A 24,207-nucleotide genomic window follows, 5' to 3' on the forward strand; every position below is an offset into this window, starting at 1 on the left:
ATTATATCTTTTTTTTTTCATTTTTGAGACAGAGTCTCGCACTGTTGCACAGGCTGGAGTGCAGTGGCACGATCTCAGCTCAATGCAACCTCCACCTTGCGGGTTTAAGTGATTCTCCTGCCTCAGCCTCCCAAGTAGCTGGGATTACAGGCGTCCTCCACCACATCTGGCTAATTTTTGTATTTTTAGTAGAAACGGGGTTTCACCATGTTGGCCAGGATGGTCTCAAACTCCTGACCTCAAGTGATCCACCCACCTTGGCCTCCCAAAGTGCTGGGATTACAGGCGGGAGCCACCATGACCGGCTGTTTCCATTATGTATTGAAAATATAATTTATTAGTATTGACTCCAGAAGACAGATAATCTAAACAGCTTGATATCCATTGAAGAAATAAAGTTGTTGAAAGGTTACTACTTTGTGCTTCCTATCCTACATCCAGATGGCTTCAGTGGGAATTTGATTGTTCTTGAACACATGGCCTGTCTGGGTGAGTCAGTACATTTTAACATAATTACTTTTATAAACATTAAGAATTTTATTTTAACATGCAATTGATATATATCACTGCAAACAAAAAGAATTTTTTTAAAAGTTCCAAATAAAATGTATTAACCAACATAGCAAGAAAATAGTATACTATATAGTATATATGTATCTAGTACAGTTATAGTACCTCAACTTGAAATACTGTATGGCAAAAATGAAAATATATACAATAGAACAGTGTGTAATAAGTTTCTAGAAACTCTCATTAAAATAAAACATTTACAAAACTAAAAAATTAAACAAAAGATTCGTGTGGAACTTAGAAGTTTGCTAAAAGTGCTTTGGTGACAGTGTCTGGGAAGATCAACGCTCCCTTGCTGTGTACCAAAGACAAGCTGGCAGCACAACTGGTAACACCATTCATGGTATATACCCTTTATGACCTAGGGGGTCCAGTGCTAAATTACCTTATAATTGTACTCCCATATATATAAAAATATTTTTAATAGTTTATATGAAGTAGTTTCTAATATAAAAACTGAAACAACTTATGGACGTTCTTACATTAGATATATGAACCATTAAAAGAATATTAATGAAAACATGCTCAAAATCACTAATAATTAGAAAACTACAAATCAAAACAAATATCACCTCACACCAACCAGGACAGCTACTATCAAAAAACTAGAAAACAAGTACTGCTAAGGATATGGAGAAATTGGAAGCCTTGTGCACTGCTGGTGGGAATACAAAATGGTACACCCACTGTGAAAAACAGCACGGTGCTTCCTCAAGGAATTAAAAATGAAATTACTATGTGACTCAGGAACTTCATTTCTGCGTATATACCCAAAAGAATTAAAAGCAGGGCCTCTAAGAGATATCTGTATACCTATGTTAATAGCAGCAATATTCACAGTAGCTTTAATATAGAAGTAACCCAAATATCCGGACAGATGAATGAATGAATAAGCAAAATGTTGTACATACATACAATGGATTATTGAGCCTTAACGATGAAAAAAATTCTGACATTTGCTACAACAAGGTCAAACCTTGAAGACATTATGCTAAGTGCAATAAGCCGGTTACAAAAGGAAATACAGTCAGCCCTTTGTATCCCTGGATTCCCCATCCAGGGAGTCAAGCAACTGCTAATCGAAAACATTCTGGAAAAAAAAAATTGCATCTGTACTGAACACGAAGTCTTCTTTCTCTTGTCATTGTCCCCTAAACAATACAGTATAACAACTATTTATATAGCACTTACATTGTATTAGGTATTATAAGTAATCTGGAGATGATTTAAAGTATACAGGAAGATGTGCATGGGATATATGCAAACACTACACCATTTTATATCAGGTAAATGAGCATTTGTGGATGCTGGTATCCACAGAGTGTCCTGGAACCAACCCCTCACAGATACTGAGGGAACGACTGTACTGTAAGATTCCACATATATGATGTATATGAGTAGTCAAAATCCTAGAGACAGAAAGTAGAATAGCGATTGCCAAGGGCTGGGAAGAAGGGAGAACGGGGAATTAACGGTTTAATGAGAATAGTTCCAGTTTTACAAGATGAAGAGTTCTGGAGATGGAAGTGGTGATGGCTGCATGACATTATAAATGTATTTAATACCACTGATCTATACACTTAAGGATAGCTCAGATGGCAAATTTCATATCATGTTTATTTTACCAAAAGAAAAAACACGCGGGTAAAAAGATAATAAGGAATTTCTCCAAGAAAAGCTGCTGAGTGAAGAAAGTATAGAAGGATATGTTTAGTATACTCCAATTAGAGTATGTGTTTTTTTGTAAGACTATCCATATACACATTCAGATATAATGTATATACAAATGCATATATGCGTATGTGTATGAAATCCTTATTTAATCCTCATTCTACAAATGATAAATGTGAGCTTCAGAGTGGCAAAGAAACAGGTCAAAGGTCACAGAGCTGGTAAACTGTAGGGCCTGCATTCAAACACAGGTTAACCTGCTTCTAAAGTCTGTATTTTTAATTGTATGTTAGTTATTTATTACACTAGCTTAGAATTAGGTGATCAGGTAGATAAGCTAAAATTTGATAGAATCAAAGAGACAGAAATAAAATGAACATTATTTTATAAAATGATGAGGAAATATGATTCATTTTTTTCTTAAAAAACTGAATGAATTGTAACTGTAGATAACAACCACAAGCATAAAGAAGGCACCTAACTGGGAATTTCTGCAATAAACTACAAACAGAAATTAATTATGAGTGGGTGACAACAGGATTAAATACCACCCAAAGTTAAATTAATCTGAGAAACCATATGGCCTCCACAGGAGCTTTGTGAATTGAAACAATATTAAGAAAAGAAGGAAGAAAAGGAGGCTGGAAAGGGATGGAGAGAGAAGGGAAGGAAAAAAATTTTAATAACAATATTTAATACTTGATGATTAATCTTATGATTACTAACACTTGAGCTTTTTCAGTATTTACTTACCTATTACAAGACAACTCCATTCAGAAGCATACTGAAGGAACATTCTAATTTACTTACTTAACAAGCTCCTCTGGTATTCCTTGTTAAGAGAAGATGGCTCAAAGAAAGGCAATGATGATGCTTTCACCGTAACGAAACCCACAGAATTTACCAGAAGGAATTTTTACAATCACCTTACAGGTTAGGCCCAAAGAGATTCACCACTTGCCCAAAATTATATAACTGGTTCCAGACTAGCCAGGATTAGTGATTCTCATATTTACATATTAAGGAAAAAATAAAATAAAAATCTGGGCATAATCTAACTAGAAATATAAAGCAACGTCGTTAACAGTAACATAATTTGCTTCACTGGAAACAAAGTTTTTAGACAAACATTAAATAAATTTTCCAGCACTTGTTTTGCAAATATAAAAATTATGAAGGGCCGGGTGCGGTGGCTCACACCTGTAATCCCAGCACTTTGGGAGGCCAAGGCAGGCAGATCACAAGGTCAAGAGATCAAGACCATCCTAACCAACATGGTGAAACCCCATCTCTATTAAAAATACAAAAATTAGCTGGGCATGGTGTCGCGTGCCTGCAGTCCCAGCTACTGGGGAGGCTGACGCAGGAGAATCGCTTGAACTCGGGAGGCAGAGGTTGCAGTGAGCCGAAATTGCGCCACTGCACTCCAGCCTGGGTGACAGAGTAAGACTCTGTCTCAAAAAAAAAAAAAAAAAAAACTATGAAAAGTCTCCACTATAGTAACATATAAAAAGCATACAAAAAACTTAAATATAAAAAAATAAAAAACTGATCAACTATAATTTTTAAATGAAATCATTTATTTGTCTCTGGTGGGAATCAGCACAAACGAACAATTATAAACTTTTCGTGAGGTGTAATGCTTTGTCCAAAAAGATCAGAGCACCATATAAATTCTGTCCAATTCAGCCAACTCACAAGTGAAACACTGCTCTTAAAAAAGAGGTATGGAAAATGAAAAGTCAATCCAGATTATATTCCAAACAATACAAAAATCAGGAAAAAGGATTTTTAAAACATAAAGGTTGCTACTGCTGCCATATCATGTAAAGCCCATGAAATAATCTTAGAGAAATGAAAGCCGAATTATAAGAATCTGATACATTATCAACATACATGTTCTCAAAGTAAAAAGAGTGGGAAAAAATTCCCAAGGAAAGGTATGTAAACGGCAGAGATCATAATATTTCTGATTAAATTAGAGGATTAATTTCCCATAAGGAAGAACAAACAGAAAATCTGAACTTTTTTTTTTTTTTGAGACGGAGTCTCGCTCTGTCGCCCAGGCCGGAGTGCAGTGGCCGGATCTCAGCTCACTGCAAGCTCTGCCTCCCGGATTTACGCCATTCTCCTGCCTCAGCCTCCCGAGTAGCTGGGACTACAGGCGCCCGCCACCTCGCCCGGCTAGTTTTTTGTATTTTTTTTAGTAGAGATGGGGTTTCACCGTGTTAGCCAGGATGGTCTCGATCACCTGACCTCGTGATCCGCCCGTCTCAGCCTCCCAAAGTGCTGGGATTACAGGCTTGAGCCACTGCGCCTGGCCGAAAATCTGAACTTTTAAGTAACCATGCCAATGTAGAAAGGGAGGAAAAGGCAGAGGGGAAAAGACAGAGGGAAACAGAGTAAAGAAAAAATGAAAAAACAAAATATGTAAGGAAGAAAAGCCAAAAAACACAAATTTCAAACACTCAGGCACATGCACACACAAGAGTATAAGATCATTTTTTAAATAACTTAAGCCAATATTAAAACTAATTGTAAAATACAAAGTATCTCTTAATGGGGTAAAGTATTAAAAGAAAGCATATAAAATAAGTACTATATTACAATAGTGAACCCTACTTCTTAATGTTCTTAAACTCATTAATTTTCCATTACTGAACACAAACTAGAGTAATAATTAAAAGTGTGCTATGACATGGTGCTTATCTGATACATTTAAAATTCATAGGAATAACTATAAACAAAAAATATGGTTTAAGCAAAATTATCTGAATAAGCAAAATTTAACTAAGCTATGTCATTATAACTAAGCTATGTCATTATAATTAATAACTTTCAATTTTTAAAAAGAGCATATTGAATGACAGCAGCAATCAGCATTTCTGTTATCAGTACTCTGCACCACAGAGCAGCATCATAAAAGTCTTCCATGAAATAAAGACAGAAGGTGTTAAATCAATTGCTATCACAATGATGACCCAACAGAGGATTTCTACTGCCCAAGAACAACATGAAATGTATAATTCTATAACCTATGCTACTTACCTTGTCTTTGAAGATATGTGGATTCTGGTATATGAAATCTCGGTAGCTTTCTGTTCGTATTTTGTCCTAGGGTGGAGAGATGAAAACGCTGTGTTTATAGGACAGTCTAAACAAATAAATTTTTTAAGGGTGATATTTGCCATTTTATCACACATTGCTAGTTTCCATAGCAGCTTTTATACCTGGGATACCAAGCTTATTTTTTTTTCCTAAGAAAACAAAAAAGAATAGAAATAGCAACAACACACAAAGAAAATATTTTACGAAGACTGAAACTCAAATAAGACCCAAGTTCTTAAAAATGTGTACATTTTTCTCTTTATGTGCATTATCACCATAAGACTTAGAGTGATAATTGAAGCTAATAAAAGATGAATATGTTTTCTCCTTTCAACAGGGCCTGGAAACTACAGCCTGATTCTCTGCACTACAGCTATATTAAAATAAGGGAGAAGCCAAGTGCAGTGGCTCACGCCTGGAATACTCACTTGAAGCTAGGAGTCTGAGACCAGGCTGGGCAACAAAGTAAGACCCTGTCTCCAAAAAAAACAGAAATAAAAGTAAGGGGCTGGGTTCGGAGGCTCACGCCTGTAATCCCAGCACTTTGGGAGGCTGAGGCGGGCAGATCACCTGAGGCCGGGAGTTTGAGACCAGCCTGACCAACATGGAGTAACCCTGTCTCTACCAAAAATACAAAATTAGCCAGGTATGGTGGCGCATGCCTGTAATCCCAGCTACTGAGGAGGCTGAGGCAGGAGAATCGCTTGAACCGGGAGGCGGAGGTTGCGGTGAGCTGAGATCGCACCATTGCACTCCAGCCTGGGCCACAAGAGCAAAAATTCCATCTCAAAAACAAAACAAAAGAAGAAAGGAGATAAAAATAAATAAATGCAAACGTTGCAGCTACATACGAAAAATTACACTAAACTGGATACGTTTTTCAAAGAAAGTCATTGATCAGCACCTATCTGATTTACATTCCTGTTTTGTTTGTAAAAATTTCTGTAGTAGGAAATGATGTTTAAAAGCCTGTAAGCCTAAAAGTAAATCATTTGAGCCCTGCAGCCCACATTATAAGGCTCCTACACTCTGGAGTCTCATATAACCTTGTGACCAAGGCAAGCACGTAACTCTGACATTTATGCTGGTTCATGAATAGAGTTGATTCCCTAGGTTGAAACACATACTGACTGCAAATTAAGCAGTCAGGGGCTCTGCTGTCATGTTAGTACAATATGACTGTGATAAAAATAAGTATCACACAATGGGAATTCTAGTTTTAAGTTTCACATCAGGGTGAAAACAAAATATTACACCAATTGCTACAATATCAAAATTTTATACAAATCATACCCCCAAAATATTTTTATGCCAATTGAGACTTTTTTTAAAGCATAAAAGGAGATCTTAAAGGGCAAGTTGTTTTACTTAAGTACTAGACCTAAAAAGGGAATTGTCCACAATTAATTCCATGTTTTCTGATTACTTCTCACTGCTTTTCAAAAAAATTTTAAAATTAGGCTTATTAAATCTTCTCCCGAAGTTACTTTAAGAATTACTAAGATAAATAAATGTATATATAAACTAATTTTCTAATTTTAAAACTTTTTTCAAAGCATACCATTTCATACATGTTTACAAATTTTATACTCCTCTGATACTATAACCAGTGATTTTTGCAGAAACAACAAAACTTACAGAGGGTGAACATCAGTCAGGAATGCAGTCACTCAGAAAGCTCTCACAAATCATACTGCCTCACCACTACTTCCACTTAATCAATAGAATTCCAACTGCTGTCCTAACGCCATGCACTGCTACTCAACTAAATGACAATCTTTCATTCTGGCTCTTTCAATATATTCATTTGTTTTTGTTTGTATGCTCATGCTGGTGTAATGAAATCCAAAGTATACAAAACATAGTGCCTTGTATATAGCAGAGCTTCAATTTAGTCACTGAATTTTTGAAAAAAAAAAAAAAATCCAATAAATAAGAAAATGTAAGCAAACAAAAGAGCAGCCTTTATAACCATTTCTAAAAATTTATTCTAACAAAGGCTAACATGTCAATACAAAACAACAATAAACAGAAATTAAAAAAATTTTTTATATCAACCTTGAAACTAAGAAAAATAAAATAAAAAAATTACTGCTCCAATACTTAGGAGCAAGATAATATTTTAAGACTAGTAAGGTATCAAGAAATTATTCCTGCAAATACGAAGAATGAAGGTAAAGAAAAAAGTTATATACTATAAATTTTACATATATAAGCAACAGTATGTTTTTAATTTACAAGCTCATAAAGGTGGTAGTGCTCACTTGGCAGTCCATAAGACAGGTGCAGATACAATAAAGAGAATGCAGCAAAGAAAAATTACTAAAATTTCACTTTACTAAAGGGCACTATGATCTGTGATAAATGTACAACAGAATGAATAATGTTGATCTTAAAACAAAGAAGAATGATGCATTTCGGATTTACAGTAGTAGTCAATGATGACTCTTCTTCAAAAAGATAAAGTGGCAAGGAATTTTGAAAGTTCATGTAATTTATCCCTCTATCAATTATATCTCTGTAATTCAAGAAAGGTAACTTCATCTCATCTAAAGAAATAAGATCACAAGCTATTTTTTTAAAAATTTTAATCAAAACATGTACCAAAAATAGTGTCATGAAAAGACATGAAGCCAAGCAACAAAAAACCCGAATTACACTCTCTAAAAACAAGGCCGATTCCAACCACAAAAATATGTCCTGCAAATATGATTTCTCAATTTTAAATGAGTTACAAAAATTAGGTAACATTCTAGTGGTAATATACCTTGAACAGTTTATGTGTGCTAAGAATCATTCTGATAAGAAACGAGAAATAAAGCTGTGATATAAGGCATGCTTCCCATTCATTCACAGCACATAACTTGGCAAAATGCAAATGTATAAACAGTTCTTTTTGAATCAACTATCCATATGTCCTATAGACATTTAATAGAATCATTTCCAAGGGGAGGATATTACACTGCACAAGAACTAAAGGAAGTTAGGGCACACAGAATGATATTTAAGTGATTCTCTCAAAGGGAAAAGGTGACACTGGAAACTTCAAGTTGGAACTTCTTAAATCTATATGTACATCGAAAGGAGTTAAAGGTACCAGACCAGGTGTGAAATCTTACGGTTACTGACATATAGATACAAGTGTCCAGGATAAAGATTTGTAAATGGTCAGTACTTAAACTAAATTTCCTTGATGATTGTACTCACAACGCTCAACACTCTACTGAAAGTTTCAGTAACCTTTAACCTGTCTGAAAAGCCCAACACAATTTCCATACCAAAGGAATGAAAGGTTTATGGCATTTAATGGGATGATTTAAAATGACAAACATGGCTCTAGATAAACTTCTTTAAAGAAAATATTCTAAACATAAAAAAATTAATAAAGAAAATGAAGCAAGTCAATTTCTTTTCAACGAATTCACTGAGACTCAAAATAATGTATTACTTATAATAACGTATCTATTACTTATAATGCTATGCCATTACCCAAGTGACAACGAAAAGCACAACCACGACATGTAATTAGTAATGACATGACAATGTTTTAAAAGACCCCACATAAGTACAATTATCAATTACCAAACTTCTATTCTGTGATCTGGCAAAACCGAATCAACAAAATATATACATGTTATCAAATATCCCTGGTTAGCTTAAATGCCTGTGCTTCAGGGAAACCATAAAATAAAACAATCTCTGGAGGAAGGATTTAGAAAGGGATATTTTGTTTGTTGGTTTTAAGAATAGGTAATGGTGGCATCTAAAATTCAGAGATAAACATCTAAACTTTCAATGTTTACGTTCCAACATTTATTTTACTCTACGTAGATATTCTAAATTTCACTGAACTAAAAATTACATCTTCCTATTTTACAATCTATAATACTTAATAAAATGTATAATTATCAAGTATAGCTAGAAATCAACTTTTATTTTACATGGATATTACCGTTATAAAAATTAAAACCAGCCAGATTTAAATACAGTCACGTGTTGCTTAATGCTAGGGATACTTCTGAGAAATGTGTTGTGTGAACATCACAGAGCATACTTCACAAATGGAGATGGTATATAGCCTACTACACACCTAGGCTCTGTAAGATAGCCTATTACTCCTAGGCTACAAACCTGTACAGCATGTCACTGTACTGAATACTGTAGGCAACTATAACACAATGGTATTTTTGTATCTAAGCATATCTAAACATAGAAAAGGTACAGTAAAAATATGGCATTATAGTCTCATGGCGGCACCATCACATCAGTCTGATTGACTGAAACATTAGTATGCAGTGCATGACTGTATCTAATTTGACCAATTCAGGAAATACTCCTGTATGTCAATGATTTCAATGGTAAAAAAGTTCCATAATAATTGTGAGATTTATAATTAAACTTTATATCAAAGAATTTATTATTGGCCCAAACAAAAGTCAGTATGGCTATTTAAAACACTGAAATTAATCATTTCCTATATACATTAAAAGGTAAATATATAATTTAATCCATCTAATTGTTCCTATTTAATAGTTGCCTTTGAGAAGACTAAAATTGCCAAGTTTTTCCAATATTTTAAGGAAAAAGTGATTTCATAAAAAGATTAATAATGATTTTAAATGGAATGTACAAATGACTGATGCCTCTGTAATCTTTTCTTCTTCTTTCCTTTTTTTTTTTTTTTTGGTAGACAGGGTCTCACTACATTGCCCAGGCTGGTCTCGAACTCCTGGGCTCAAGCAGTCCTCCTGCCTTGGGCTCCCAAAGTGCTGGTATTACAGGCATGTGCCACCGTGCCCAGTCTTGTAATATTTTCAACCCAAGATGAGCTATCAAGCACCAAAGAGGTGTTTAAAAAGCAGTTCTCCCCACCCAAAAAAAGGAGGTCTCCTACAGTGTACATATATATTAAGAAAGAACCTGTTCTATTTTTCCTTTAGTATGGATTTGGCACATTTGTGTTCTTTTCTAACCTTTAGCATTTCTTCATGTATCCCATAATGCCCGTATGAGCTGAAATAAACACCGTCCTCATCCTCCTGGAGGTCCGCAATGATACTAGTAGATGACGAGCAGGTTCTGACATCTGCGTTCATCACAAAATCCTGAGCAAATTGTCTGTAATCAATTTGAAATACACCCTTGAGACAGGTTTATTGGACCATGAATAAAGGAAAGGCTAGAGGTTGAAGAAGAGGAAAGAGGAGGCAGTATAGTGTGATGAGCCTTCTAAATCACATTCTACCTTGAATAACTGAAAGCTCCCCCTGCTGGATCTGAAGCAACGGCAATATTCAAAAACAATTTTATGCACTCCTTCTACAAACCACAAAAGCAATGCCAACTGCAAATTATCCTCTTTATGTCTTTCAACTGAACAAAATAAGCATATTACTTTTATTATCCTCTATTATTTCTATTGTTTTAAAATCCTTTTTTAGCAACTGGATCAATGTCGTGTATTTCAGCTCTATTAATATTCTTTAAAACCATATTATTTCTTGGGAGTGTTATATAAGCAGAAAGTAGACCCAAATAGATAATTATTTATATACACCAACACCACCCACTCCAGCTCTAAAACTCAGATCCCTCTCAGATCATGACATATTAGGAATCCATAAGGTATACAGAAGGGACAAGTCCAAAGGGGCAAAAGGTAAAGTTGGTGTTGGTTGCTTGGTTACCTAGCATAAAAATTCTGAAACAGAGAAGAGGAACTACAATTGGTTCTACTATCTTTCCCGCTGAACATACATTCTGGCAAATCATCAAATAGGTACTCAGGCAACAGCAAACAGCTTACAAATCCAACAGGAAGGCCTGTGAGGTATACTTGTTAGAAATGCAGAATCTCAGGCCCTGTTCTCAATCTCCTGAATCAGAATTTACATTTTAACAGGATCCCAATTGATTCCTATGCACATTAAACTTTGAAAAGTACTACACCAGTACAATGCTAATTTATTCACTGGAAAAAACTGTCACTGTGTATCTGGTTTTCTGGGTTCATACTATACCATAATTACATTTTGATTCTTCCCACACCCACCCCCCACACACAAGACAAAGTCTTGCTCTGTTGCTCAGGTTGGAGTACAGTGGCATGATCTCGGCTCACTGTAACCTCCACTTCCCGGATTCAAGCAATTCTCCCGTCTCAGCCTCCCAAGTAGCTGGGATTATAGGCATGCACCACCACACCCCAGCTAATTTTTGTATTTTTAGTAGAGATGGGGTTTCATCATGTTGGCCAGATTGGTCTCAAACTCCTGACCTCATGATCCACCCACCTTGGCCTCCCAAAGTGCTGAGATTACAGATGTGAGCCACTGCAGCCTACATTTTGATTCTTTAAAAATAAAAACTTCAACCCTGTATTTTCCCCAAACCTCAAAAAGATTAATCCTTCCACTTTAAAAAACTAAGATAGAAAAAGTAAAATGGAGAAATCAACTGCAAACAGGAAAACTGAAAGGAAGGCAATAAAAAACAAAAACATTCATGAGGACAACATTTGTCAGAACATATCAGAATAGGTAAAACCATAAGACTTTATATTAATTAACGATATCCATAATGTATAAAAATGCTACATATCTTTAACTGTATGAAGATAAAATATCTACATTGTACTTTCCAGTATATGAAATGTTCTATATTCTACTTTGCCATTGGTTGTATTATTTTGGAGATCTAAACAATTAATTTTGCAAGATTGATAAATTACTTCATTTTTTGCAGATCTTCACGTGCTCTAGCCAATTCGGCTTCAGCAGACAATGCCCTGGCTTCCATACATTTCAATTTTTCAACAACAGATGTATTTTCACTGAGCCCATTGGGGTATGAGAAGGGTACTGACACCGGTTCATAAAGATCTTCCACATCTAAAGAAATAAATGGACATTATCATCAGGCCATCTTATAACAACAAAACAAGTATAAATATGTTAGGAATAAATATGCCCTAAGCTTCTACTATGTGGCCAATTGAGAAAGATTAGTGAAAGTACTTTTAATTGAATATTAATCATCTTGGCTTTGCACAGTGGCTTACACCTATAATCCCAGCATTTTGCAAGGCCGAGGCAGGCAGATCACTTGAGGCCAACAGTGATCAAGACTAGCCTGGCCAATTTGGTGAAACCTTGTCTCTACTAAAAAAAAAAAAAAAAAAAAAAAAAAAAATACAAAAAATTAGCCAGGCCTGGTGGTGCGGGCCTGTGGTCCCAGCTACTTGGGAGACTGAGGCAGGAGAATTGCTTGAACCTCAGAAGTGGAGGTTGCAGTGAGCTGAGATCGCACCACTGTACTCCAACCTGGAGAATACAGTGAGACTCGGTCTTAAAAATAATAATAATAAATATTTATCATCTAAACTATTTCAGTTTGAATTCAAAGAGCATGCTTTTAGTCTAAGTTTTTCATTAGCTGGCTCAACTGGACATATATTTAAATATTAATTATACTCAACCAAATCCAGGGAGAAAAAAGTAGAAAGAAAAAACCTAATATTTATTGATCAGCAGGTATCTTTCAAGTACATCATTACATCTCGTTTTATTCTCAAAACACAGTAAAGATGTATTTATCCCTATTTGAGGCATGGAAAAAATAAATTTCAGAGAAATAAAGTGACTATCCCAAAGTTATATATCTGTTTATGGAAGAACTAAGATTTAAACTCACACCTGCATTCCCAGCCCATGTTCTTGCCATTACACAAAGCCACCTCCTAGCCTGTGTCCTTATTGTAGCAGGTATTAAATTCAGATATTGCTTAAGGGAAATCCTGCCATATATGACAATATGAATAAACGTGGAGGACATTATGTGAAGCAAAATAAGACAGACACAAACAGACAAACACTGTGTGATCTCACTTTTGTGTGGAATTAAAAAAAAAACTCACAGAAGCAGAGAGTGAAATGGTGGTGGAAATGAGGAGATGTTGGTCAAAGTGTACACACTTTCAGCTACAATACGAGTAAGTTATGGGCATCTGCCTATGGTAAAGTGACTATAGTTAAAAATGCCGCACTGTATACTTGAAATTTGCAGACAGTAGATCTCAGCTGTTCTCAACACAAAAAAAAAAAAATGGAATGTGAGGTGATGATGTTAATCAGCTTGGTTACAGTAATCACTTCACAAAGTATATGCAAATCAAATCGTCATATTGTATACTTGAAATGTACAAAATTTTCACTTATCAATTATACCTGAATAAAACTGGAGGAAAAAAAACATTCCTAAGGACAGTGTGCAAAGAATTCTACACACTAATTTTTCATCCTGGGCAAGGTGGAATGAAATCTATACACTAAAGTCTTATTGCTGATATTATTAAATATTCTAATTCCTAGTATTTTTAAATTATTGATTTAATTTTAATTTCACTATATTTAATTTTAATTTCACTTCTCTGCAAAGATAAGTTAATATATGTAGTTTGTGAATTTCACAAAATCCATGTCCATTTACTGGTCTAACTTTCAGATCAACTTAAGGCAGGAAGTAGTGCAAATATTACCTTTTCCCCTCAGGATAGCACTGGAAGAAATGTGACTTTGTAAACATTCCTATTCATTTTTCAGTTGTGAAGACACTTCTTCAGAGTTAGGACAAAACAGCTAAGCCTAACGAATGCCTAATACTATAAGAGACTACAGCCTAAGTTGAATTCTTGTTATAAAAGCAGTGCAGGGTGTCACTAACTTCTAATCACTCTGGTAGAATATTGAGTCACTGAGGTTTAAAAACTGCATTCATTCACTATCTAATTCACCAAAAATTAATGAACACAACAAAATATTTCCAAATTATATAAGGCTGGTATACTGTGTTTTCTACTTCCTACTACAAACCTCATTTTGTATTTTGATTTCAAAATTCTTCAAACTGGTCAGTTTCTGTTTTGCTTTCTGCTACAATAAAAATTGTCATAATAAAAACTTTTTAATTTTAAGAATATGCAGATAATTATATATTAAAGATTAAACTTAGAGATTTGAAAAAGAGAAAGGATTTAGTTAATATTAAGATTCCTAACTACAATTTGCTAGAATTCAAAGGCCTAAACCATATTCAGAAAGACAAATTTCCACGTCTACCTTCTGTCTCAGGATGTTCAAATCACCTGGATACTTCTTTCAGGCAGAGAAGAATTACTGCAAAAGTTGGCCAATATTTCAGTAAAATATAACAATTATAAATGTGTATAAACCTCACATAAGAGCTCCAAAATAAATGAAGCAATTAAAGGCAAAAACAGACAATCCTTTGATCACAGAGTATTTGGTTTTTTTAAACAGAGTCTTGCTCTGTCACCTGTATCCCAGGTTCAAGAGATTCTCCTGCCTCAGCCTCCCAGTAGCTGGGACTACAGGTGCCCGCCACCATGCCCGGCTAACTTTTTGTATTTTTAGTAAAGATGGGGTCTCACTGTGTTAGCAAGGATGGTCTCGATCTCCTGACCTCGTGATCTGCCTATAGCCTCCCAAAGTGCTGGGATTACAGGCATGAGCCACCGCGCCTGGCCGACTATTAGTTTTTAAGCAACTTAACTTTTCTATTGAAACCAACTACGTGATGAGGCATTTAGAGAATTTTAAAAAGCATGTCTTTTCCTAAAACACTTTACTTCCATTTTGCCATAACAAATGGCCTTATGTTAATTAAAGTAGATACACTTATGTTCATCTTACCAAATTGAAGTAAAAGGTCATCTTCTAATACTGGCTTCAAATATTCTTCTTTCTCCCAAGGCACTGGGTTGTATATGGAATTCATGTACTCAACTGTAGGATTCTGGATATAAAATTAATTTCATGTTTTTTTCATTAATCGCAAAATCTCCTTAGTAAAAACTACAGAATTAAACAAAGGAAATTATGTTTGCATTACACAAAATCAGTATGTCTCTAAAAAGTCTGTACATGCCTGTCATTTCATTAACTTGCTGGATAATTGCTTAATCAGTAGTTTCAATGCAGAGTTTTTTTTACTGTTTGGATTTGGGGAAAGTGTTGTCATGCCATTAAACATTCATTTAAGTAGGACAAAAAAAACACAAAGTATTTGAAAAAAACAGAAAAAAGAGCAATCAAAATACTTAAAATCACATTAGAAATTATTTCTGATTTTACAGATCCTGTCCATCAGTATTTCCCTTTATCTGACACTGAATTACTTTTTCACATACACGGATTCATCTCTTAGACGCAGTGAAAATAGTATTTGTTAGTTATGGTAGACACTTACGTGGTGCTTTCTGCTGTGCTAGTTCCTAATGTCCATGATTCCCCAATATAATGAGTACCGAATTTAATGCAGTTCCTCATATTCTTTTAAATAATCAGTACACTGACAGTCACTGTAGCATTTCTTTAATTTCTAAACAAAATTGTAAATTAAGCTGTCAACTTACCTTAAGTCTAATAAAATTTATTAGCTTAATGTATCCATAAAATTCAAGCCCTAAAGGGGGAAAAAAGATAATTCACCTATTTTAACATAAGGAGTTTTGTTTAACTGACCCGTTCCATAAAGACTTCTCTGATTAAACAATAAAATACTTCTGACCTCTAAATTACTACTTATATTTTGAATTTTATTAAGAATTAGAAGTAGTAATACGACAATACTTCTGTATTGAGAAGCAGCCATAGAAGACAAATTAAAGTTTTTGTAGTATTTCTAAAAGGATGGGAAATTGATCTTTAAAATTCTGCTCCTCCTTTGTCAGAACAACACAAATCTGGAAAATTAGGTCCAACATTTTACCAAGTATTTGGCAATTGATATCAGAGCTGAAAGTTTTAAATCCCTAATTTTTATGGTGTGTATCAAATTATAATTTTGCCAGGACATGGTGTATACTAGCTTCTACATGAAGTTAAATGATGCAAACCCAATAAGGCTTGTTATCTGGTTCTCATATCTTTCCAGAAATTAAGCAGCATTTAAAACAAAGGAAAGCAGTAATATATCCAACCAACCAATTATTTGTCATAAAACTGTTGTTATGAGAAAGCTTTAATAGTATACAAACCCCCTATATTGGTAAGTGGAAAAAAAAAAAACAAAACATAATTCTATCTCAAGTATGATTCTAATACTTTAGAAATGCAACATTAAAAACGTTAAGGCTGGGCACAGTGGCTCATACCTGTAATCCCAGCACTTTGGGAGGCCAAGACAGGTGGATCACCTGAGGTTGGGAGTTTGAGACTAGCCTGACCAACATGGAGAAACCCTGTCTTTACTAAAAATACAAAATTAGCCAGTGTGGTGGAGCATGCCTATAATCTCAACTACACGGGAGGCTGAGGGAGGAGAATCACTTGAACCCAGGACGCGGAGGTTGCGGTGAGCCGAGATCACGCCATTGCACTCCAGCCTGGGCAACAAGAGCGAGACTCTGTCTCAGAAAAAACAAAAACAAAAACAAAAACAAAAACAAAAAGCATTAAAAAATGAGGCTGTCATTTATGCCTTACAAAAGTACTTGCACCTGAATTTATGATTTATGAACATGTGATACCACATATTTATTGACACTGAAACATCTGTTAGTATTTGCTATTCTTCAATAATGTCCCTTCTTAGTTGTCAACAAATATAGGGACCAAAACACCTATTCTGTATTTTTTTTTTTTTTTTGTGAGACGGAGTCTCAGTCTGTCGCCCAGGCTGGAGTGCAGTGGCATGATCTCAGCTCACTGCAACCTCTGCCTCCCGGGTTCAAGTGATTCTCCTGCCTCAGCCTCCCAAGTAGCTGGGACTACAGGCACGTGCCACCATGCCTGGCTAATTTTTTGAATTTTTAGTAGAGTAGGGGTTTCACTGGGTTAGCCAGGATGGTCTCGATCCCCTGACTTTGTGATCCACCCACCTCGGCCTCCCAAAGTGCTGGAATCACAGGCGTGAGCCACCGCACCTGGCCTATTTAATTTTATTGTAGTATAGCTCTTCTATATCCATTTAAAGAAGTGGAAGTCCTTAATCATAAGTCAAGTGTGTTTAAATAAAAGTTTCAATAGAAACATCACCTGAGTACTTTGCATATTAACCTTAACTTCATCACTTTTTCCAGTCTCTACCAAACTTTGTATAAAACTCAGTCTCATAGGCTGTGAAGTTCATGTCATTCTTCAAGCTGATTGTCTTTTTTCAAATGAACTGCCTCCTTTTTCAAGTCCTACACCTACACTTGCTCTCCCTAAATCTAATATGTAATCACATAAAATGTAAAAATGTAATCACATGCCCAATCTGTTTTTGTTTTTAGTTGAAAAGCTAATATAAGCTTAAATATAGTGAATCTTGTCTAGAAGAGTGACTTATTCATCTTTTCTCAAGGACTGCTTGTCAAAAAAACTCCATTTCCACAAGATAAGATGTTGCTGTATGATTTGCCATATTAAACTCATACAGAAAAGGGTCTGAAAAACTATAAAATCTGAACTTATATTTCACAACCTTCTTTTTCTTTCTTTTTTTTTTTTTTTTGAGAAGAGTCTCACTGTCACCCAGGCTGCAGTGCAGTGATGCCATCTCAGCTCACTGCTACCTCCACCTCCCGTGTTTAAGCAATTCACCTGCCTCAGTCTTCTGAGTAGCTGGGATTACAGGTGTGCATCACCACACCCAGATAACTTTTGTATTTTAGTAGAGATGGGGTTTCACCATGTTGGCCAGGCTGGTCTTGAACTCCTGACCTAAAGTGACCAGCCACCTCAGCCTCCCAAAGTGCTGGGATGACAGGTGTGAGCCTCCATACCTGGCCAAATTTCACAACTTAAATTGCCTTTATTCTAAAAAACACTCACCATGTTTATGAACCATGCTGTCAATATTAAATTGATGTTCAGACTTACAGTGTGAAAATGTTTCTTCGGCAGATGTGAATAACCTGAAAAATTAAGCAATAGCTTCATGGAATAGTCCCCCAAGAAGTCTAAATACTGATTTCATGCTACATATACACTTTTTTTTTTTTTTTACTCTGCTGGTTTCTAGTTTTATTTCCAATTAAGAAAAAACAGACTTGTATCTGAAAGGAAGGGAACCCAGCATTTCTAAAGGGAATTAGTACTTCTGAGTCCCATTTTACACCTAAAACCAATTATCGTTTAAACATCAAGGTGAATTTATTTGTCAAATAATGTCACTGATTTTATCAACAAGCTTTTAAGAGCGTTCCCTTTGATAGAGTCTGTTTCTCTCAAGTCACACAATTTCTCTACTTGAGATTCTTCTCTAAGTGTCAACTCTGCTTTCAGAGGCTTTGAACTGGCACAGCTCAAACTGCTTTTAGAAATAAAGCAAAAAATGTAATTTTACAGCTGGCATACTCCCAAAGTGTCTTATTTCAAAAGTGATCTTGTAGTGTTCCCGACGTACTTGCATTATAGACACTGTGAGGATCAAGCCTCTTTATTATGTGACATGCAAATCTGAAGGACACTTAAACAGGAATACACAGCAGAGAAGCTGCATACCTTATCTATATTCCTAACACATGTGGAGCATTAGTTTTCAACAAATGTTTACCAAGATAGGTTATTTGAAGTATTTATGGAGGCTATCACAGCCACTGCACCACTGGTGCTCAATAAATACTGTATGACAACTAGAATATATACAGGCATTCTATCTACCCAATGGGGCTACAGATGAGAACACTAACACACCACCAATCAGCACCACGCCCAGATACAGGGAACACTGAAAAAAAGTATTAAAGTAACACTGGCCAATGCCAGCCGGGCCTCTTTCCTGCCTATTTGCCTAGGACAGCAGCCAAAGCTTCCCAAGACTAATAGGCAGAATTTCAAGTGGCAGGAATGTGAGTTTGGAAATAAGCACACCACAGCTTTGTGACCTTGAGCAAATTATTGATACTGCAGTCTCTTTTTCTCCAAGTGAAAAATCCTACTTAAGGAAGGTGAACTTCCTTCTTAGGCTATGTAAACCGCTCAAATGTAACAGAAATGTTTCACCTGAGAAGCTCCCAACTTGTCAAATAATTAGCATGGTAAAGCTGGAAGGCTCCGTAGGGATTATCAGTTCAGTGTGGCTCCCAAATTTTACTCATTTAGTAACTCGTTAGTAACTTCACTGTTACTTCTGATCTTGTTCTCATAAAAGAGAATATTCCTAGACCCCATGCCTGATTTAGAAGGATTCAGGTGCAGAGTTCAGTATCATTTTGTTGTTGTTTTTTCAGCGTTTCAACCGACAAGATTAGGGAACCACAGATTCAACGCACTACTAGTCAAAAGCTGGCAGTACAACCGGCCTTCCAGTTCATGGTTCCCACTTTCTACTACTGACAGTCCTCCTTCTCCACAAGCCTTCACCCCAGACCAGTGTTCCAGAATTCAAAGACAGGCCACTCTGGCTCGCCTCTTGCCCGAAGTCGTTCCTGGGCACACACACCCACGCGCCTGGGCACACTAGGGCAGGGGCCAGGCGCTGAGGTGGACGAACCTGTTACAGAACAGGCAGGGGGTCTGTTGCTTGTCGTGGGGGAGATCAGCATCGTCCTCATCCTCCCAGGCAGCCTCGTCCCCGCTGTCCGACAGTTCTGGCGGGTCCTCCTCATCCTCCACAGTGCCCCGGCCGCCTAACACACGCACAACAATCAGATCGGCCTCGGACACCAGTGCGGCCCGGGGGCTCGAGGAGTAAGTGAGGATGGGCTCTCCCTCGCCCCGTCCACCCGCAGCCCTCACTCAGCACCTCCTCCGTGCTCCCTGCGAGCCCCCAACCCCGCCCGGGCCGGGCCCGTGTCCCGGAGGGTCTTCCACCGGCCCCACAGCGGCACGGCCTGGGGCTGGGCGAGCCGGGTGCTGAGGGGCCAGGGTACCCACCGGTAGCGCCTGACGCTAACGAGCACATGACTGTGGTACCCCGAGAGCCCGGCGTGCCTAGGGGCGGGGACCAGGATGGGCAACGAGCGCGCGCAGCGGCCTTAGCGCAAGCACAAGCGCGAGCCCGCGGCGGGATCCGGTCTCCGAGAACTTCGCAGATAGCCGGGAACATCTGAGCGCGCGCGCTTCCGGCCTCGAGGCGCCGTGTGGGTCACGTGAGGTGGGGGCGGGGCGACAGCGGGGGCTCCGCCTCCTCCCGTCGCAGGGTTGACGCAGTGCGCGATGAGGAGGCGCGCTGATGACGGTTAATGTTGCAGCCCAGGAGGTGCCTTTTCTCTCTTCCTTAGGTTGCGGCAGGCGTTAGTGGGAGGTCCCGGCCCGCTGCTCTGAGCCCTGAGGCAGAGAGACGTCGCAGCGGTTTTGCTGTTGGCATCCTGTCCTCTGTGCGCCCCTTTTTCCTGGGATGAGCGGTTAGCGGAGGGGCGATCGGCCCATGACGCCCTCTGGTGGCGGAGGAGGCCAAACGCTGACGGCTCGGCTGGTTTCTGGGCTCCCAAGTCCTGGAGGGGGTGCAGCTGGCGAGAGGGAACGAACTGCATGGGCCAGGGTGGGTCTACTGCAGGGACAGATAGGCGTCAACCCCCCCAAAACGGATTTTAATCTTTGGTTAAGTGAGAACGTGAACTCTAGAGGCAGCCTGCTGTGTTTGAATCCTACCCATGTCACTTTGTCATTATGATCTTGGGCAAGTTACTTCACCTCTCTCTGCCTCAGTTTCATCAAATACAAAACAAGGATAATAACCGCACTTGGGCTGGGCACGGTGGCTCATGTCTGTAGTCCCAGCACTTTGGGATGCTGAAGCAGGCAGATCACCTGAGGTTAGCAGTTCGAGACCAGCCTGGCCAACATGGTGAAACCTTGTTGCTACTAAAAATACAAAAATTAACCGGGTGTGGTGGCACGTGCCTGCAATCCCAGCTACTTGGGAGGGTGAGGCAGGAGAATTGCTTGACCCGGGAGGCCGACCTTGTAGTGAGCCGAGATTGTGTCATTGCACTCCAGCCTGGGCAACAGGGCAAGACTTCATCTTAAAAAAAAAAAACCCTGCACTAACCTCAGGACTACAGTAAGGATAAAGCGAGATAATACATGTAAAGTGCTCAGACATAAGTGTTAGTTTGTCCTAAACAATGGAAAATGGTTGAACTGTTTAAGCCAGGGAGTGATGCTCTCAGATGTGTTGAGAAAGTAAAATTCTGGCTGCTGTGTAGGGAAGAATACAAATGTTCCCCTGCCTGTCTCATGCCACTTCCCTTTCTTCCTTTCTATTCAAACCATAGAATCTTTTTTTTTTTTTTTTTAAGATGGAGTTTCGCTCTTGTTGCCCAAGATGGAGTGCAATGGCGCGATCTCAGGGTTACTGCAACCTCCACCTCCCGGGTTCAAGCAATTCTCCTGTCTCAGCCTCCCCAGTAGCTGGAATTATAGGCATGTGCCGCCACGCCCGGCTGATTTTGAATTTTTAGTACAGACTGGGTTTCTCCATGTTGGTCAGGCTGGTCTCGAACTCCTAAACTCAGGTGATCACCTGCCCGTGAGCCACTGCCTGGCCCAGAATTCTTTCTTAGGAGGGACTGCCCTAGGCTCTAGCAGAGTTTATCTAATTGGCCTATCAGGCCCTGCATAATCCTACCTCTTTCCAATGGAACCCTTCACCTTAGGTCCTACCCTTAAGCCTTTTGTTTACCGCTAATCATTGAATGCTCTACAGATGGGTTAAGTGCCTTTGGTCTCAACCAACAACACTTTCCTCAGGCCTTTTCTAAAACAGTTTCCACCAATATTTCAGGAGTATCTTGTTAGTTTCTTAGCACCCACCATTTGTTTACTTGATTTTTTTCTTTCTTTTTTGGTGATACCCCACAGCACTGCACAATAAGGGTAAGTAAGGGCCATGTCTCTTTACTTTCATTTCTCTGGCAAATAATATGTGGCCTGGCCCATAGTATTAATAGATACTGAATGTATTCACTGAGTAAAAATGATGCCTTATATTAATGCTAAATGCACTTCTAAATGTACTTCTCTCCCTTAATTGTAAATTCCTAGAAGACAGAATCCATTAAATACTAGTTTTTGTTTTTGTTTTTGTTTTCGTTTTTCTTTGAGACAGAGTCTTGCTCGGTCGCCCAGGCTGGAGTGCAAAGGTGCGATCCTGTCCCACTGCAACCTCCACCTCCCAGGTTCAAGCGATTCTCCTGCCTCAGCCTCCTGAGTAGCTGGGATTACAGGTGCTCATCACCATGCCTGGCTAATTTTTATATTTTTAGTAGTGACAGGGTTTCAGCATGTTGGTCAGGCTGGTCTTGAACTCCTGACCTCAAGTGATCCACCTCAGCTTCCCAAAGTCCTGAAATTAGAGGCGTGATCCACTGCGCCCAGCCCAAATATTAATTTTGAAGTTTTCTTACAATCTAGGACATTGCCAGAATAGCTGCTGGCTGTCTTGAGTTGGAGTCATTGCTCATGGATGCATCCCCAGTGCCTATGTGTTCAGTGGCACATAGGAGGCACTGAATAAGCATTTGCTGAATGAATTAATGAATTCAACACTTTTGATTACCTGGTCCCATCCAACTTTTCCCTTCATCCTTCCAACATAAATTTTTTCTGTGTCACATTTGGTGGAAAACTTCCTGAATCCCTTAGTACTAAATGGAACACCCAGTCCATTCAGTGCTGTCAATAAAACAAGTTAACACCCATTGTGGAGGAGCGATTGGGCCAGAGTCTTGTTCCTTAGTTCGTTATCTCACCACAATGCAGAGCTCGAGAGAGGGCTGCTTTTCTCTCTACTCCAAAGGTGAACACAGACCCTTCCTCATTATCCCACATCACTACTGAGACCAGAATAACATGTTCAATGAAACCTGCTCGAAGGTTTTTGAGTAAGGAAATAATATAAGGAGAATAACTTAAAATAGGTCACCGGATTTAGCTGCTTTCGGAGCCCAGAGGCCTCAAAATATCCTCAGCTCATGCTTTCTCCCCACCAAAACAACACACTTGGGCTCTTCCAAGTTCGGCTCCCAGGGAACCCCACCTGGCAGGAGGAAGATATTTCATTTCCTTCTAAAGCTCACATTTCAAGATTCCACCCTGCCCTAAAATATGCCTCTTTTTTGGGTGACTGACATTGGGAATGTCTACTCCCTTCTAAGGATATACACCACAAATTAAAGGGAATGGCCTTTATCCTCCAGTGTATACTGAAGCTTGAAATGTACTTGGCATACAGTGGGCCTTGGAAAAATTGACTGAATCACTCGAATCACTTTGCTTCCCTGGTGCAGATGTTACGTTACACTAACATCTTTCGTTCCATGATGGAAATCAGCAATGTGTGCGCCTCTTGGCTTTGACCCTTCCTTCTGCATCTTCCTTTGCCTTAATTTTTAAAGTGCAGCAGCATGAGCGCACTTTAAAGTTTGGTGGCATAGAATTTTACTGGCTATGTGAACATTTAGTGATTAATCACTGGAACAAAGGAGAAACCCAAATATTTCAATTTTGTTCATCCACAACACGTAGTAACCATCAACTGGAACTACCTGGAAATACACAGGAACAGAGTGCTCTTGCAGGGTGCTTAAAAACACCATCTATGGAATCTGTGGGATTGGGTTAGAATCCTGACTCTACCATTTCTTTGCTTCAGTTCTTCAGCTTTGGACTCTTGAGCAAGGCACTTAACCACAGTAATCTCATTTCCCCATCTAAGATATGAAGATCATGATAGTATCACTTTATAAGGATGGTTTATAAGGGGTTTAAAGCACAGATAATACATGTAAAGACTAGTACTTAGCAAGCATTTGGTAAATATTAGCTGCTGTTATATCACCCCATAGGCTGAAATGCTGCATATTACCACTACTACATGGGCATTTTCAAGCAATCTAAGAGGCACCCA

General features: G+C 38.2%; 1 protein-coding gene across 5 annotated transcripts in view; it reads right to left on the reverse strand.

Annotated features, from left to right (window-relative positions):
• The window catches only part of PRMT3 (protein arginine methyltransferase 3), a 128,703-nt gene extending 108,298 nt beyond the window's left edge, over nt 1–20,405 (reverse strand). For 3 of the 5 annotated variants that reach the window (XM_065528380.1, XM_005578392.3, XM_065528378.2), the window contains exons 1-8: nt 20,232–20,405; nt 19,849–19,984; nt 18,186–18,268; nt 15,782–15,831; nt 15,060–15,162; nt 12,080–12,239; nt 10,323–10,467; nt 5,290–5,355 (exon numbers count right to left, since the gene is read on the reverse strand). In XM_065528380.1, the coding sequence (XP_065384452.1) occupies nt 5,290–5,355; nt 10,323–10,467; nt 12,080–12,239; nt 15,060–15,162; nt 15,782–15,831; nt 18,186–18,268; nt 19,849–19,984; nt 20,232–20,403 (915 nt within the window). In that variant the 5' untranslated portion in view covers nt 20,404–20,405. The remainder of the gene's footprint in view (nt 1–5,289; nt 5,356–10,322; nt 10,468–12,079; nt 12,240–15,059; nt 15,163–15,781; nt 15,832–18,185; nt 18,269–19,848; nt 19,985–20,231) is intronic. The other 2 variants (XM_045371609.2, XM_015434975.3) reach the window with 2 other exon arrangements.
• Between the last annotated feature and the right edge of the window lie 3,802 nt (nt 20,406–24,207).

The sequence above is a fragment of the Macaca fascicularis genome, chromosome 14 (genome assembly GCF_037993035.2).
Source record: "Macaca fascicularis isolate 582-1 chromosome 14, T2T-MFA8v1.1".
Lineage (NCBI taxonomy): Eukaryota > Metazoa > Chordata > Mammalia > Primates > Cercopithecidae > Macaca > Macaca fascicularis.